The following is a 12,075-nucleotide window of genomic DNA, read 5'->3' on the forward strand; positions in this document are numbered from 1 at the left end:
ACACAAAGTGATATTAGTTTAGTGGGACTGCTCTTTTCACTTTTAAATTAGGTCATAAATCCGAATCAACATCTCCATAAAGGTTCAAAATTAACCAATTTCTTTACTTAATTGTATACATAAACTAGAAAAACAACCCAATCTTATAAACAAAGGTTTATATGTTTTACGTACCTTCCTGTGTTCTTGTCCTTGCATTAAAATAAACAAGTTTTGTTGAACTACTATTACTTATAAGATTTGGAAAAATAATAATCAATAAAATTAGAGGCCATTTGTTTTAATTTTAAATATCACAAAATATATCCCTTAGACTCATAAGTTTAGGAGATAAAATTGTCGTTGACGTATTCGGTTAGGCTTTTTCTTCAATTGTACTCGACAACATTAGTGATGTAATATGCACCTAATCTTGTAAGTACTCAGAAAATCATGTACCAAATACGTAAAGGCAGTTGCAATAGTTGATAATTCATGCTTGTTTCCTTCACAAAGATCCTCTCAGATTTGGAACCTATTATATTAAGTCAATTGTGAAGAAGAAGTCAAGCAACCAAGGTCAGACCTTGCATGGTTGAATTCAACGCCTTGGGCTCCCCTTAGGGTTTAGGCTTGGAACCTGATTTGGTTCAACCCAAAAGAAGTTGGAGGTTTTGTAGTTGAGTTGAGTTGCTTTTTCCTTTTTCTGACCCAGTTCATATTGTATATGGGTTGATGTTTTTTCTATTGGCCCATTGTCCTGTCGATCTCGCCAAAAATTGCACAATGTCTTGACTCTCCGCATAACCATAACAAATCAAAGACTAGAGCTTATATTCAGCAAAAATTATTTGATATTACACGTTTACTTGGAAAATTTCCTGATATTACATCTATTTTTTAATCCAATACATTTCTCGTTCTAAGTTGGTAAACATGTTATTAGTTTTTCGATAAATAAAAAAAGAACACAATGAGCCTTAATTAGTTAATTAAAAAAACTCAACGCAGGGTGATAGTTCAAACGACATCATCCACACCTCCCTCTCTCTAATGTTCAACTGATGCTTTTTCTTTCTCATAGTTGCTGATTGTGTGAGATTCAAAATCACAATTAAGAGAAGAATATCACTAAATCAATAGTTAGCTATTTGATGCATTGTGTTGAAAACAAAATCATTATTTATTTGGAATAGAGAACTTTAACGAAAATCTTCTGGTACTATTTACTTTAACGAAAAACCATATTTTTACACTAAAAAGTCAATCATAGTACTATACATTTTACCCTTTATTTTGTCCTTATCGTTAAAACTCAAAGTTTTCAAACAATTTTCATTAGTTTTTCTTTGGAATATGCACTGAAAATTAAATCAAAACTAGTAAGGTCATTCCCTAATTAATTGCACTTCCGCTTGCACTATTCTGTCAAGTGGCAACCAGGCCATTATCCAATCCAAGGGTTTCGGTGTCAAAAGCCAAGCACAAGTAGCGTCTGATGTGCCCATTTCTTCTAGTGGGGACCAATATGACATTGACAAGCCAACAGCACTTGACCAGAGTGCAATCCGCACATGCTGCCATGACTTTATACGCTTGCCACCTTCCTAAGCAAAGGAAATTATGCAACCGAAAAAATACAAAAAGGCTAGAAAATTTGTTGAATCTCATCATCTTTCAAGCGAAATTTCTCAGGATTCCTTTTCAGTCACATCTCAATCCACTTTCTGGCAAAGGTAATCCTCTCTAATCATATGTTTATGAAATCCTTAATCCTTTGTCCTCTTCACATGTTGATCTCTCTCATAAGTGAACCCACTTTTCCTTTTTCTTGCACATGAGTTGGTGAGGCGCACATTTTCTTCCCAACTGGATAAGATTTGTGTGTATGGGAATTCAGTTAGAAGATCAATAGATATCACAAGCAATTGTAAAATTAGGGTTCACTTTGATGTTGTAGAATTCAGTGTAATTCCTCTGAAGTTGTGGAAACACGAATCCTAGAACATCTGGAATCCATCAAAGGAGAGAAAATCGTCTACGGATCGTGTCGATTGATTCATAAATGGCATTCTACAGCTCCAACTACTATGAGGCTGGTGATCTTGGTGAGTATAGTTTAACCCCTTATGCTGATATTCATGATCATCATGCTTCTCTAGATCAAGGACCAACATCTTATTATTATTCTAGCCATGAGCCCCCCACCCAAAACTCGTATTATTATTCTAGCCATCAGCCCCCCACCCAAAACTTGTTTCAGTATGATCCAACTCCATCTCAATATTATTATGCTTGTCAAAATTCTTACACAAAACCTCTATCCATCAATTACTACCCAAATGTTTATAACCCGAGTTATGATGCTGAAGTGACTCAGTTTATGATATCTTATTCCGTTTCTTCCAAGTTTAATGAGCTTGAATTTGAAGAGTATGATCCTACACCTTATGGTGGTGGATTTGATATTGTTCAAACTTACGGAAAGCCCCTTTCGCCTTCACTTGAAACTTGTTATCCTCGTTCTTCTGGGCCTGCTGCACTAAATCCCCCCTCTTTAGAAGGTGTCACTGATGGCTCTATCGTGCCGTTGAGTGGTAAGCAAGAACCTTCTCAGCAAGCACCAAAACCCATCAATGGAAGCCAACCGATGCAAGCGGTTGAAGAAGAGAAGCAGCACCAAGAGAGGAGAGAAGATCAGCCAAGTCAAGTCGAAGAAAGCCCTAATCAAGTTGAGGAAAGTGAAGAAGTTGTGCAGGGTAGTTATGAACATGGGCAGGAAGTGTATAATCAAGTTCCTAGTGGATATGGACTGGAGGCCATGGATATTTGTGAGAGTTTGTTTGGGTATTGGCCTTGCCTGGCTCGTGATTTTAAGAGAGGCAATGGAAATGGTGATTCATGCTATGAATTTGGTAGTGGTGAAGGAAGATATGGGAATCCATGGAAAGGAACTGCAGATTATCTTTTCGGAAGCTCAAATCCGTATGGAGAAATAAGGGATGAAGGAAGCAACTATTTACAATAGGCAGGATTGGATAAACTGAATATATTTTGGAGATTGTAAGAACTCTGTCTTCTTGTTATCCACAACTTTTTCAAGTCAGAATCTTTGTTTGTAAGAATGAATAATAATGTTGGACAAAGCCTTCTTAATAAAAGCTTCTTTGGAAGTGCTTATTTATAAAGTGGTAAGCACTTTTGTTTTTGAAGTGTTTTTACTGAAAGTGTTTTTGTTAGAAGCTAGCACAAAGAAAATTTCACTAAAAATTAGTGTTTCATGAAAATGCATTTGGTAGGTGCCATCCAAAAAGCACTATGAATGACATTAACAATCCAAAAATACTTTTAAGTTTTTCTTTCGAACAATATCAAAAGCGTTTCGAAAGAGTAAAAGCACTCCAAAACATTCTCCAAATCTTTGTTTGTTCTTAATCAATTCTTGTTACTAATTACATTCTCTGTTAAGGCGACATTAATGACAGCAGTTAAGGCATCAGCAGGCAAACTTGGGAGGGAAAGGACCATTAGCATGCATGGATCAAAATCATCGAATGGAAGCATGTGTACCTTATGAAGACATAATGATAAAAGGTTCATCAAGAAAGCATACGTCGGATTTGATGGTTTATAAACGATCATGCTGCTTGATGCATCAACAAAATAATCTTCCTTAAAAATTTGACAACAATAATGAAGTTTATGTACGGAAATATGATTACATACACCAATTTTCACTTGTGTATTTAAGAAAACGAATTTGAACCTTGTGAAAAAATCTAACTGAAGCATTTAAAAAGAAGGAACTCACTTTTCGTGGTTTTATGGTAATTTGGAGTATTCTATATCTGATCATTAATTTGATTTGAGTACCGTTACAGGGTAGACAGTAGACCTCAATTTGAGTACATTTTTTCTTAAACATGACAGATTCTTGTCTAATTAGGAAAAGAAGTATCACTAAATCATTAACTAGTGTGCACCTCCTAGAAGTATCACATTTTACTCTCTTAAACATGAGAGATTCTTGTCTAATTGTCTTTGACGGAAGTACATGACACTAGACACAAGGATGTGCAACTAGCAAGGGATGGATTTTTTAGTGTGCTGGAAACACGGTCATGTACAACAAGTGTCATAATATAAATTGTTGGATACTTGAAAAAATAATTTTCAACCGCTTATATTATGACACTTGGTACCGGGTCATGTTCTTAACACACTAAAAAAGTTCTCCTAGCTAGGATAGGTGAGTGTAACCAAAATACGGAGAGAATAAGGATATTTTGTGTGTGTGGATGGACAATCACATGATTTCGAAAAGTATATAATAAAATTTTAACATATAAAAAATATTACTCTTACCACATCACATTTTTGGTATGTCCGTCCAGACACTTTGTGTAATAAATTACTGTAAAATATTACTTATAAAAAAGAAATGAAAAAACTAGTAAATAAATTGTACCCTTTTTTCAATTTGTATATTAATGACCTTAAATAAAAACCCTCTTTGAAACCTCAGACATTCAGCTTTTGTCTGTCCTTCCTTCGCACAATGTCTCTGACACCAATATCTTTGCTCACTCTCTATCTCCTTCTCTTCCTTCTTCCTCCCACCGCCACCTCAACCCTCCACAACCTCCTCCAAAGCCAAGGCCTCCCCGCCGGGCTCTTCCCGGACAATGTGAAGTCATACAATCTCGACCAGACGGGCCGCCTGGAGGTGCATCTGGACCGCTCGTGCATGACCAAGTTTGAGACCAGAGTCTACTTTGAAAGCGTAGTCAGAGCTAATCTCAGCTATGGAGTGCTCAGAGGCTTGGAGGGTTTGACTCAGGAGGAGCTTTTTCTTTGGCTGCCGGTGAAGGGAATCTCAGTGAGCGATCCGTCTTCTGGGCTGATTTTGTTTGACATTGGTGTTGCCCATAAGCAGCTTTCTCTCTCTCTCTTTGAAGACCCCCCGGTCTGCAAGCCTCAATCTCAAGGTACAAAAAAATCCCATCTTTTTTCTCTCTCCTCTCTCTACAAATTTAGTCAATAGTACAGATCTTTGAAATGAAATGTGACTTTGGGAATTCTTATTCCCCACAATTGAATTCCAATTGTCTATTTGATATTTTGATCCAATGTATTAGTGAAGGGAAGTAATTTCCGCACACCCTTTTCTCCTAAGTACATCCTGGTTTTTATGTGGCGTTTTAATTGAATAAATCTTAGGAGGGTGCGTTGAATGAGAAAATGAGTATGTGGAAATCGTTTCCTATGCATTATTGCAATTTTTAGCATTAAGGTTGTAAAATTGACATTAGAACCATGCAATGCAGGCATTTCACTGAAGAGTGAAGGAGGAAGGAAGATTGGATTTCAGGCCCAGAGATGAAGATTTGATCTTTTGTCACTTGACAGATAATCTTTCTCCTCTTTTTGTTTTGTGGGTATTTTTCTCTTTTAATTTTGCGCAAAAAAAGATTGAATGTTCATAGAAGCTTGTTAGGATTGTAAACAAAAGGAATGGAAAAGTGAGGCTAAGATTTGGAATCAAATGGTGCAATTTTGGAATTTTGCTCAATTGGAAATTTTGGGGTTTTTATATTTTTGTCTCAGTAGTTGCTTGGTCCCTAAGCCTGCAATATTGGTTAGCTGTCTTGTGGTATTTGCTTGTGTTTGTTTTTGTTGACACGTTCGTGGGATGGTGCAGTCCCTTATGTTCTTTTATGTTGTCAAGCTATAGCCAAACAATTTTCCATTTCTTTAATTAATAACTTCATCTAGATTAAATTAGAATATCGCTCCGATAAAAACATGATGTCCTAGAACCTTCTGGATTGCCATATGCCAAGTGAAATTAACAAGTAATCAAAACAGAAAACAATGTTAGTTGTTTTTCAAGTTGTGTTGTGTTGTAGTTTGAAAGTGATTGTATGATCTGATCCTTCCATTTTGCTCTATATGTCATTGATGATCTTCAGCATCAATTCCCTGGTTTGCTCAACTTCGAGCATTTCGCAGGAGAATCCCTGAAAATGATTAGAATTTATATTAACTTCTGGTACAGATAAAATTTCACAGCTTTCTTTGTTTTTGCGATGACTTACCGTTACACAGGATGAAACCATCATTGCTCCACTGGAGGTAGTGATGCTGGTGTCAGTGAGTTCGAAGCCAAAGGTGGTCATGGCTCCCATCAGTTTTGTGAACCCTCCTCGTTTCTTCTCGAGGACTACCTTCACCCAGAGTTTGTTCCCATCAATCTTGGTCACATTCACCTCTGTCTGCCAAACCAGCAACAACATTGAAAATATATGAGCTGAAAAAAACTCCTATATTGTTCTAAGAGATTGAATATGCTTAGTTGTTAGCTGGTTGTTGAAACCTGAATCCCGAATTTCTTCATCTCTTCTGCTGCATCAGCATGAGTTTCGTCTGTGTTTGGCTCCAGTGTTTCTTCTGATGATGCTTCCATCTCAAAAATCTGGTCCTGGAGGAGGTCTACTTTCTGCTGCAGCTCCTGGATGTAAGTGATGGCATCCTCAACAATGGTTGCTTTGTTCATCTGAAACACGGCGAAAAACCATAGATGAGATACTCATGTTAATAATGGAAACTGTTAAAATTTAAGGCAGGCAATCAAGGGCTTTGAGTACTTGCATTTGTTATATTTGGGACCAATGAGCGTAGTGCAAGGAGCCTTCCACTTAGCTTCTCCCTTCTCCTCCTCTCGGCGAACAGATTTTTGGATTTGAATTCGCTGTCAGTTTTGGATTTGAAGCTCATCGTTCCCCCTCCGCTGCCTTCTTCTTCTGCTAAGCATAATTCATCCAAGACACAACTCACAGAGTTCATATTTCTGGATATGTTTTGATCAAAGTTAGTTTTAACAAGTGGGAGAGAGAGAGAGAGAGAGAGAGAGTAGTTTCTGTTATGAAATCATATAGATGGTCCTCACAAGGGTATCATTCCATTGTGTGTGAGGGAGAGGAATTTTTTAGAGTCTAACTAACTAGAGAGAGAGAGGAAGGGAGAGAGAAATGTCCTAGACATTCAGTTTAGTACGTCCAATTGGTTAGGGGTTGTTTTAATATATACACTTACTGTAGTTATCTTGATCGTTCAATTTAATCCGTCGGATGAGTTTAAAGAGAGGAACAAGAAGTAGCTTGATTTCAACATCTAGCATTCACACGTGTGTGAGGTTTGTGTTTGGCAGTAAATTTTCACACTAGTTTTCTCTTTATACGCTTTTATCTAACCCTTATTTCTCCTTTAATTGATCATATCAAATAGTTTAAACGAACGAGTAAGAGTGGATAATAAAAAATAGAGTGCAAAAATCACAATGATTGTTTTTGTTTTTGAATATATTCATGTCATGCCTGGTGGTCTTGTTGACCGGAAAAAGTACATAAACGTTTGAAGGTTTGTTAGGGCAGACAATATTCCTTTCTCGTAGAGTGTAGAGTACATTTTGTAAGGCCATTCTTTCTAAATATTGTCTAGCAACTCAGCTGTGCTCCGTGTACTTATTCATGTCACATTACTTTTGCCAACAGAGGAAGGGCAAAAACCAAACAAGTTCATCTGCAATTCAAAACATGCACCACTACGCTACCCCAAATGGTACATATCTTCTTGTTTTCTAAAAGTTTACGGGGAGGGGAAGCTATCGTCTTAGGGTTGGGACATACCACAAAGCTCTGAAGACTTGCAAAGGGGGGTTTAGTCCTTTTTTTTATTATTTTTATAAATCGCCCACTAAAAGGGAGCGGGACTCGAACCAAATTGTACATATCTTCAAATAAGGACTCGTTTGGAACTGTTTTTAAAATAATTGAAAGAGCTTTTAGAGAAAATATTTATAAGTTCCAAAAGCAATTAAAGTGCTTCCTGCAAAAAGCCACTAGTTATGTGCTTTTTGTAGAAAGTATTTCAAGTGATTTTCTGCGATTTACTGATATTTTTACTAAATATTGGTTTTAAAAATATTTTCACAAAAACGCTTCAGCTATGTCAAAAATAATTCCAAACGAGCCCTAATTTGTTCGCGGTTCATCATTTACCCCAAAACTTCTACGGCAAAAGACTGGGCTTCTCTTTGCGTTCGTTGACCTTAAACCATCACTTGACGTAGTCCAATATGCTTAACGGGTTCAATTTTCTTTTGGGCTGCGGTCAAGCCCACACCCAAAGAGAGTATAAACAAAAAGAACCCACAACCCGGCGGCCACCACTTCCGAGACGATGTCGTTCTCTCGCCTCCTCCAGCGCGCCTTCTGCACCGCCACCCAATCCAACGCCGCCACCACCAACAGCATTGGCGTCATCTCCACCAACCTCTACAAAGAGCGCAACCTGAAACGCCTCGTCGAGAAGTTTAAGAAGTCCTCCGAACTCTACCGCTTCCGTACCAAAACCCCCATTTACGAGGACGCCGTCCGCCGTCTCGCAGCCGCCAAACGTTTCAAATGGATCGAGGAGATCCTGGAGGACCAGAAGCAGTACCCGGACTTTTCCACGGAGGGATTCGCTGTTCGACTGGTTACGCTTTACGGGAAAGCTGGCATGTTCGAAAATGCCCAGAAGGTGTTCGACGAAATGCCTGAGAAAAGCTGTGAGCGCACCATCTTGTCCTTTAATGCCCTCTTGGGTGCTTGTGTTAACTCCAAGAAATTCGACAAGGTTGCTGAGGTTTTTAGAGGGGTCTCGCAGAAGTTGTCAATTGAGCCGGATGTGGTGTCGTATAATACTGTGGTCAAGGCGTTTTGTGAAATGGGTTCGTTGGAATCGGCGGTTTCAATGCTTGTTGAGATGGAGAATAAGGGTGTTGAGCCGGATGTGATCACATTCAACACGATCATGAATGGGTTGTATGCGAATAATCAGTTTTTGGCAGCCGAAAAAATATGGAGTCGAATGGGGGAGAAGAATGTTGTGCCTGATGTTAGGAGCTACAATGCCAGGTTGCTGGGATTGGCTTCGGAGAAGAAAACTAACGAGATGGTTGAGTTATTCGAGGAAATGAGGAACAAGGAAGTGAAACCTGATGTGTTTAGCTTCAATGCCTTGATCAAGGGATTTGTTAATGAGGGGAAATTGGAAGAAGCTAAACAGTGGTACCGAGAACTGGTGAAGAGTAGTTGTGCTCTGCAGAAATGGACTTTCCAGACGCTTGTTCCCTTTGTTTGTGAGAAGGGTGACTTGGACTTTGCCTTTGAACTCGGCGAGGAAATTTTCAAAAGGCGCCTCCTTATCGATGTGGAGCTATTGCAGGTTGTGGTGGACGGCCTGGCTAAGGCTTCCAGAATCAATGAAGCAAAGAAGATTGTGAAGCTTGGGAACACAAATACTTACCGGCGTTACAATTTGCAGTTGCCTTCGGACTAATGTATTTCTGTTGTTCTTTGTTCTGTTTTGCTTGTCGAAACATTTGTGGTTTTGTTGCTAGACCTTTTAAATTTTACTATTTAAATTCGTGAAAGCTTCAATAATTTCTTCAATTTTATAGCGTTGAATAATTAGTACACAGATTCAGTTTCATACAGCATGGATTTCATATACACCTCAAGAGATGGAAGGTGCTGGTTGTCATCGTAATTATACATCAACGGGACCATTCTTGCAAGATTAAGGGAAGCGTTGGTGAACGTCGCCGGAAAAGGGTAATTTGGAGAGACCAGTTCCTTGTTCAGGTTCTTCCATTCTTTTGAAATCATATTCACTGTATTTTCTTGTGCTTCCTCCATGGAAGAACCTGGATGTTCTTGTAAGTAGCACCTTACATATGACCCGTCGTGCCCACTTTGATTCTCATCCTTCAGCCAAAATAATCACATTTTGAGAGATATGAACAAGACATTTACTCTATTTGTAGTGTTTGATATGAATCTAATGATATATAATCACCTCTGCGCTTCCGAAATCGTCCCAAAGCCGAAGAATTGCTGCTGTGGAAGACACAATTGCTGGAGTTTCATTCACCAGCTCCACACTTTGTTTGGTTATACCTTGACCCAAGAGAAAGAAGATATGCACCATCACCACATTGACACCAGAAGAAACAATACCATTCTTTAAGTAGTCTTCTGCCTTCGGAAAGTGCCCGGATTTGAACCATTTTGCTTCTACTAAAAATGCATTGCACAGACTCCCCCACTGCACGTAATCGTAGAACGAAATATCTGTTAAACCTTTCTTGAGCAAACTAGTAGTTAAATTTCATGACACTAATCTGGTTTAATATATCACCGCTTTCTTCAACGAATGTAACGGGTTCCACCCGTGCTTTTGATAAACCTCGCAGCTGATTTCATTCGTTATATTGTAGAGAGCCTCGAAACATATCTTCATGTAGTCCGGTAAGTGCTCTATAGCACCAATTTCCCATCTGCAGCATAACATTTACTGACCAATTTGTGGTGAAAACTGGTGAAGCCAATTAAGAAATTACAGGACATTTTACCTATTGACAGCCTCAGTGAAGAGAGTGAGTTCATCAAGCGTCCCGTAAACATCAAAAATGTCATCAATCAAATAGATGAATGAGATAGGTTTTGTGAGCTGAATCCTCTCCTCTGACAAGTTTGGATCTGTTAGGCATGCCATGGACCAAATGTACCATTTAACTGGCTCGTCTCTTGCAAATTTCAGTTCCCTTGTCAATCCCAGCTCTTTCCACCACCTAATTAATTTGTTGGATAAAATAAACAGACAAATTAGGGTTTCTAAAGTAGTGCAGTTAAACGTATACTTTTTAAATGCGGATATATTCTCAATATTACTGATATTGTTGGTACTTCAACCTCATAGATATGTATCCAACATGATCTCTAATAAGTTTAACAGTATTTTAAAAGGTGCAGTTAAACGCACGACAGAAAAACACCCCATATATGTATATCTCTGCTACTTCTAAAGTCATTGTTAATTAACTTACTTGGAAATTTGAACAATCTCCTTGTGGTGTAGGGACTGAACCAAATTAAAATCCGTTTTTGCCACTTCTTGTAGCATATTTAGCCATCTATTATTCATGCCAGCTTGGGAATTAGGAAGCAAAAAGTTCTTGGCCATGAATGCGGCCAAGCTTTGGTGATGGGGGCACCCCAGTGTGTTCTCCACAAGTCTGGCCTCATGAGGACCGAGATATGACAGTGATCTGTTTAGGAGATGACCACTCAATTTTCCAGCTTCATCAAGTGCATCTTCTCCTTCCATGCTTAGTTGTGAAGCTTCATACACACTCATCAGTCCCTTGACCTCTTCACTGTTTAATATTTGCTTAAAATACTTTCCTTCTCTTTCCTTGAAATTGTTAAACACATCTGTAATTAATAACAAAAGTTATGCTCGGGAGTGATGGACTGGTACCGGGTATCAATCTACAAAACTATGTACATATATGAAACAAATTGTTACCGAAATTTTATTATACTACTCACCCTCGGGCACGAAGTGACCATGTTGTCTGAGAAGCCGGAATCGAAGGGAAACTTCATGAAGGTCATTTTGTTGATGAGAAAGGGCATTAGCATGACTAGATATGATTAGGTCAATTTGTTCTTCAAAGTGGTAATCGATACCTAGACGTTGAATGGCATCGATCATGTTCAAACTTTCTTCTCCTACTCTGCTCAATAGATTCCTGAATACCTCCAACTTTTGTTCATGCTGGAAACGAATGTCATCCTGCAAACAAGGTGGAGTTAATGGAATAGTGGACATAGGTTTGGATATATCTAGCTGAATGAGATTAGAGTGCCCAAGATGTAGGTTCATTTTTTGAGCAATATTTGGAGGAGTGGACATAGCAAAGATGGCCTGAGAAGAAAATGCCATAGTAGGAAGAGAGAAATGGAGCAAACCCAAAGTGAATGAGAATGACAAACCCAAAGAGTCTTGGATTATATTTATAATGGAAAGATGGTGTGTAAATCACTAGTCATGTGACTCTTTTTGTTTTTTTTTCTTTTAAGAAAATCTCGACCATACAATAGAAATTTGATAACAAAAAAAATGTGAAACACTCTTTCTAACTAGGAGCGGAGCCATGCAGAGATTGTAGGTGGCCTTGGCCCTCCCGCATCACTTGAGCAAACT

At 38.5% G+C, this 12,075-nt stretch overlaps 5 protein-coding genes across 5 annotated transcripts; 3 read left to right on the top strand and 2 right to left on the bottom strand.

The window, feature by feature from the left end:
• Positions 1-1,549: 1,549 nt before the first annotated feature.
• On the top strand, positions 1,550-3,167 carry LOC103434642 (uncharacterized protein At5g39570). The gene is made up of 2 exons (XM_008372998.4): positions 1,550-1,715; positions 1,940-3,167. The coding sequence occupies exon 2, from the start codon at positions 2,045-2,047 to the stop codon at positions 3,005-3,007; it is 963 nt and encodes a 320-aa protein (XP_008371220.2). The 5' UTR covers positions 1,550-1,715; positions 1,940-2,044; the 3' UTR covers positions 3,008-3,167.
• Positions 3,168-3,805: 638 nt separating this feature from the next.
• LOC103434641 (uncharacterized) lies at positions 3,806-5,541 on the top strand. Its single transcript, XM_008372997.4, has 2 exons — positions 3,806-4,967; positions 5,307-5,541. Exons 1-2 carry the CDS (start codon positions 4,538-4,540, stop codon positions 5,360-5,362), a joined length of 486 nt encoding a protein of 161 aa, XP_008371219.1. The 5' UTR covers positions 3,806-4,537; the 3' UTR covers positions 5,363-5,541.
• A 159-nt stretch (positions 5,542-5,700) lies between these two features.
• Positions 5,701-7,072, bottom strand: LOC103434652 (transcription factor DYT1-like). Its single transcript, XM_029103269.2, has 4 exons — positions 6,631-7,072; positions 6,356-6,535; positions 6,078-6,254; positions 5,701-5,999 (listed from the first exon to the last, which is right to left on the bottom strand). The coding sequence occupies exons 1-4, from the start codon at positions 6,823-6,825 to the stop codon at positions 5,928-5,930; spliced, it is 624 nt and encodes a 207-aa protein (XP_028959102.2). The 5' UTR covers positions 6,826-7,072; the 3' UTR covers positions 5,701-5,927.
• A 1,148-nt stretch (positions 7,073-8,220) lies between these two features.
• Positions 8,221-9,476, top strand: LOC103434639 (small ribosomal subunit protein mS79 (rPPR3b)-like). The gene has a single exon (XM_008372995.4). It carries the CDS (start codon positions 8,221-8,223, stop codon positions 9,361-9,363), a length of 1,143 nt encoding a protein of 380 aa, XP_008371217.2. The 3' UTR covers positions 9,364-9,476.
• Positions 9,460-11,861, bottom strand: LOC103434640 ((3S,6E)-nerolidol synthase 1-like). The gene is made up of 6 exons (XM_008372996.4): positions 11,418-11,861; positions 10,913-11,300; positions 10,439-10,657; positions 10,225-10,363; positions 9,883-10,131; positions 9,460-9,791 (listed from the first exon to the last, which is right to left on the bottom strand). Exons 1-6 carry the CDS (start codon positions 11,812-11,814, stop codon positions 9,495-9,497), a joined length of 1,689 nt encoding a protein of 562 aa, XP_008371218.3. The 5' UTR covers positions 11,815-11,861; the 3' UTR covers positions 9,460-9,494.
• Positions 11,862-12,075: the final 214 nt, after the last annotated feature.

This window comes from Malus domestica, chromosome 05 (genome assembly GCF_042453785.1).
Source record: "Malus domestica chromosome 05, GDT2T_hap1".
NCBI classification, from domain to species: domain Eukaryota; kingdom Viridiplantae; phylum Streptophyta; class Magnoliopsida; order Rosales; family Rosaceae; genus Malus; species Malus domestica.

What these genes read in the sequence shown, in the direction of transcription:
- LOC103434642 (XM_008372998.4), top strand. Translation starts at nt 2,045, where the DNA reads ATGGCATTCTACAGCTCCAACTACTATGAGGCTGGTGATCTTGGTGAG.
- LOC103434641 (XM_008372997.4), top strand. Translation starts at nt 4,538, where the DNA reads ATGTCTCTGACACCAATATCTTTGCTCACTCTCTATCTCCTTCTCTTC. An exon ending in CTGCAAGCCTCAATCTCAAG is followed by an intron (nt 4,968 to 5,306) that starts GTACAAAAAAAT and finishes CATGCAATGCAG; the next exon opens with GCATTTCACTGAAGAGTGAA.
- LOC103434652 (XM_029103269.2), bottom strand. Translation starts at nt 6,825, where the DNA reads ATGAACTCTGTGAGTTGTGTCTTGGATGAATTATGCTTAGCAGAAGAA. An exon ending in TGGTCCCAAATATAACAAAT is followed by an intron (nt 6,536 to 6,630) that starts GCAAGTACTCAA and finishes GCCGTGTTTCAG; the next exon opens with ATGAACAAAGCAACCATTGT. An exon ending in TGGTTTCATCCTGTGTAACG is followed by an intron (nt 6,000 to 6,077) that starts GTAAGTCATCGC and finishes AATCATTTTCAG; the next exon opens with GGATTCTCCTGCGAAATGCT.
- LOC103434639 (XM_008372995.4), top strand. Translation starts at nt 8,221, where the DNA reads ATGTCGTTCTCTCGCCTCCTCCAGCGCGCCTTCTGCACCGCCACCCAA.
- LOC103434640 (XM_008372996.4), bottom strand. Translation starts at nt 11,814, where the DNA reads ATGGCATTTTCTTCTCAGGCCATCTTTGCTATGTCCACTCCTCCAAAT. An exon ending in TTCACTGAGGCTGTCAATAG is followed by an intron (nt 10,364 to 10,438) that starts GTAAAATGTCCT and finishes GTTATGCTGCAG; the next exon opens with ATGGGAAATTGGTGCTATAG. An exon ending in TACATTCGTTGAAGAAAGCG is followed by an intron (nt 10,132 to 10,224) that starts GTGATATATTAA and finishes GATTACGTGCAG; the next exon opens with TGGGGGAGTCTGTGCAATGC.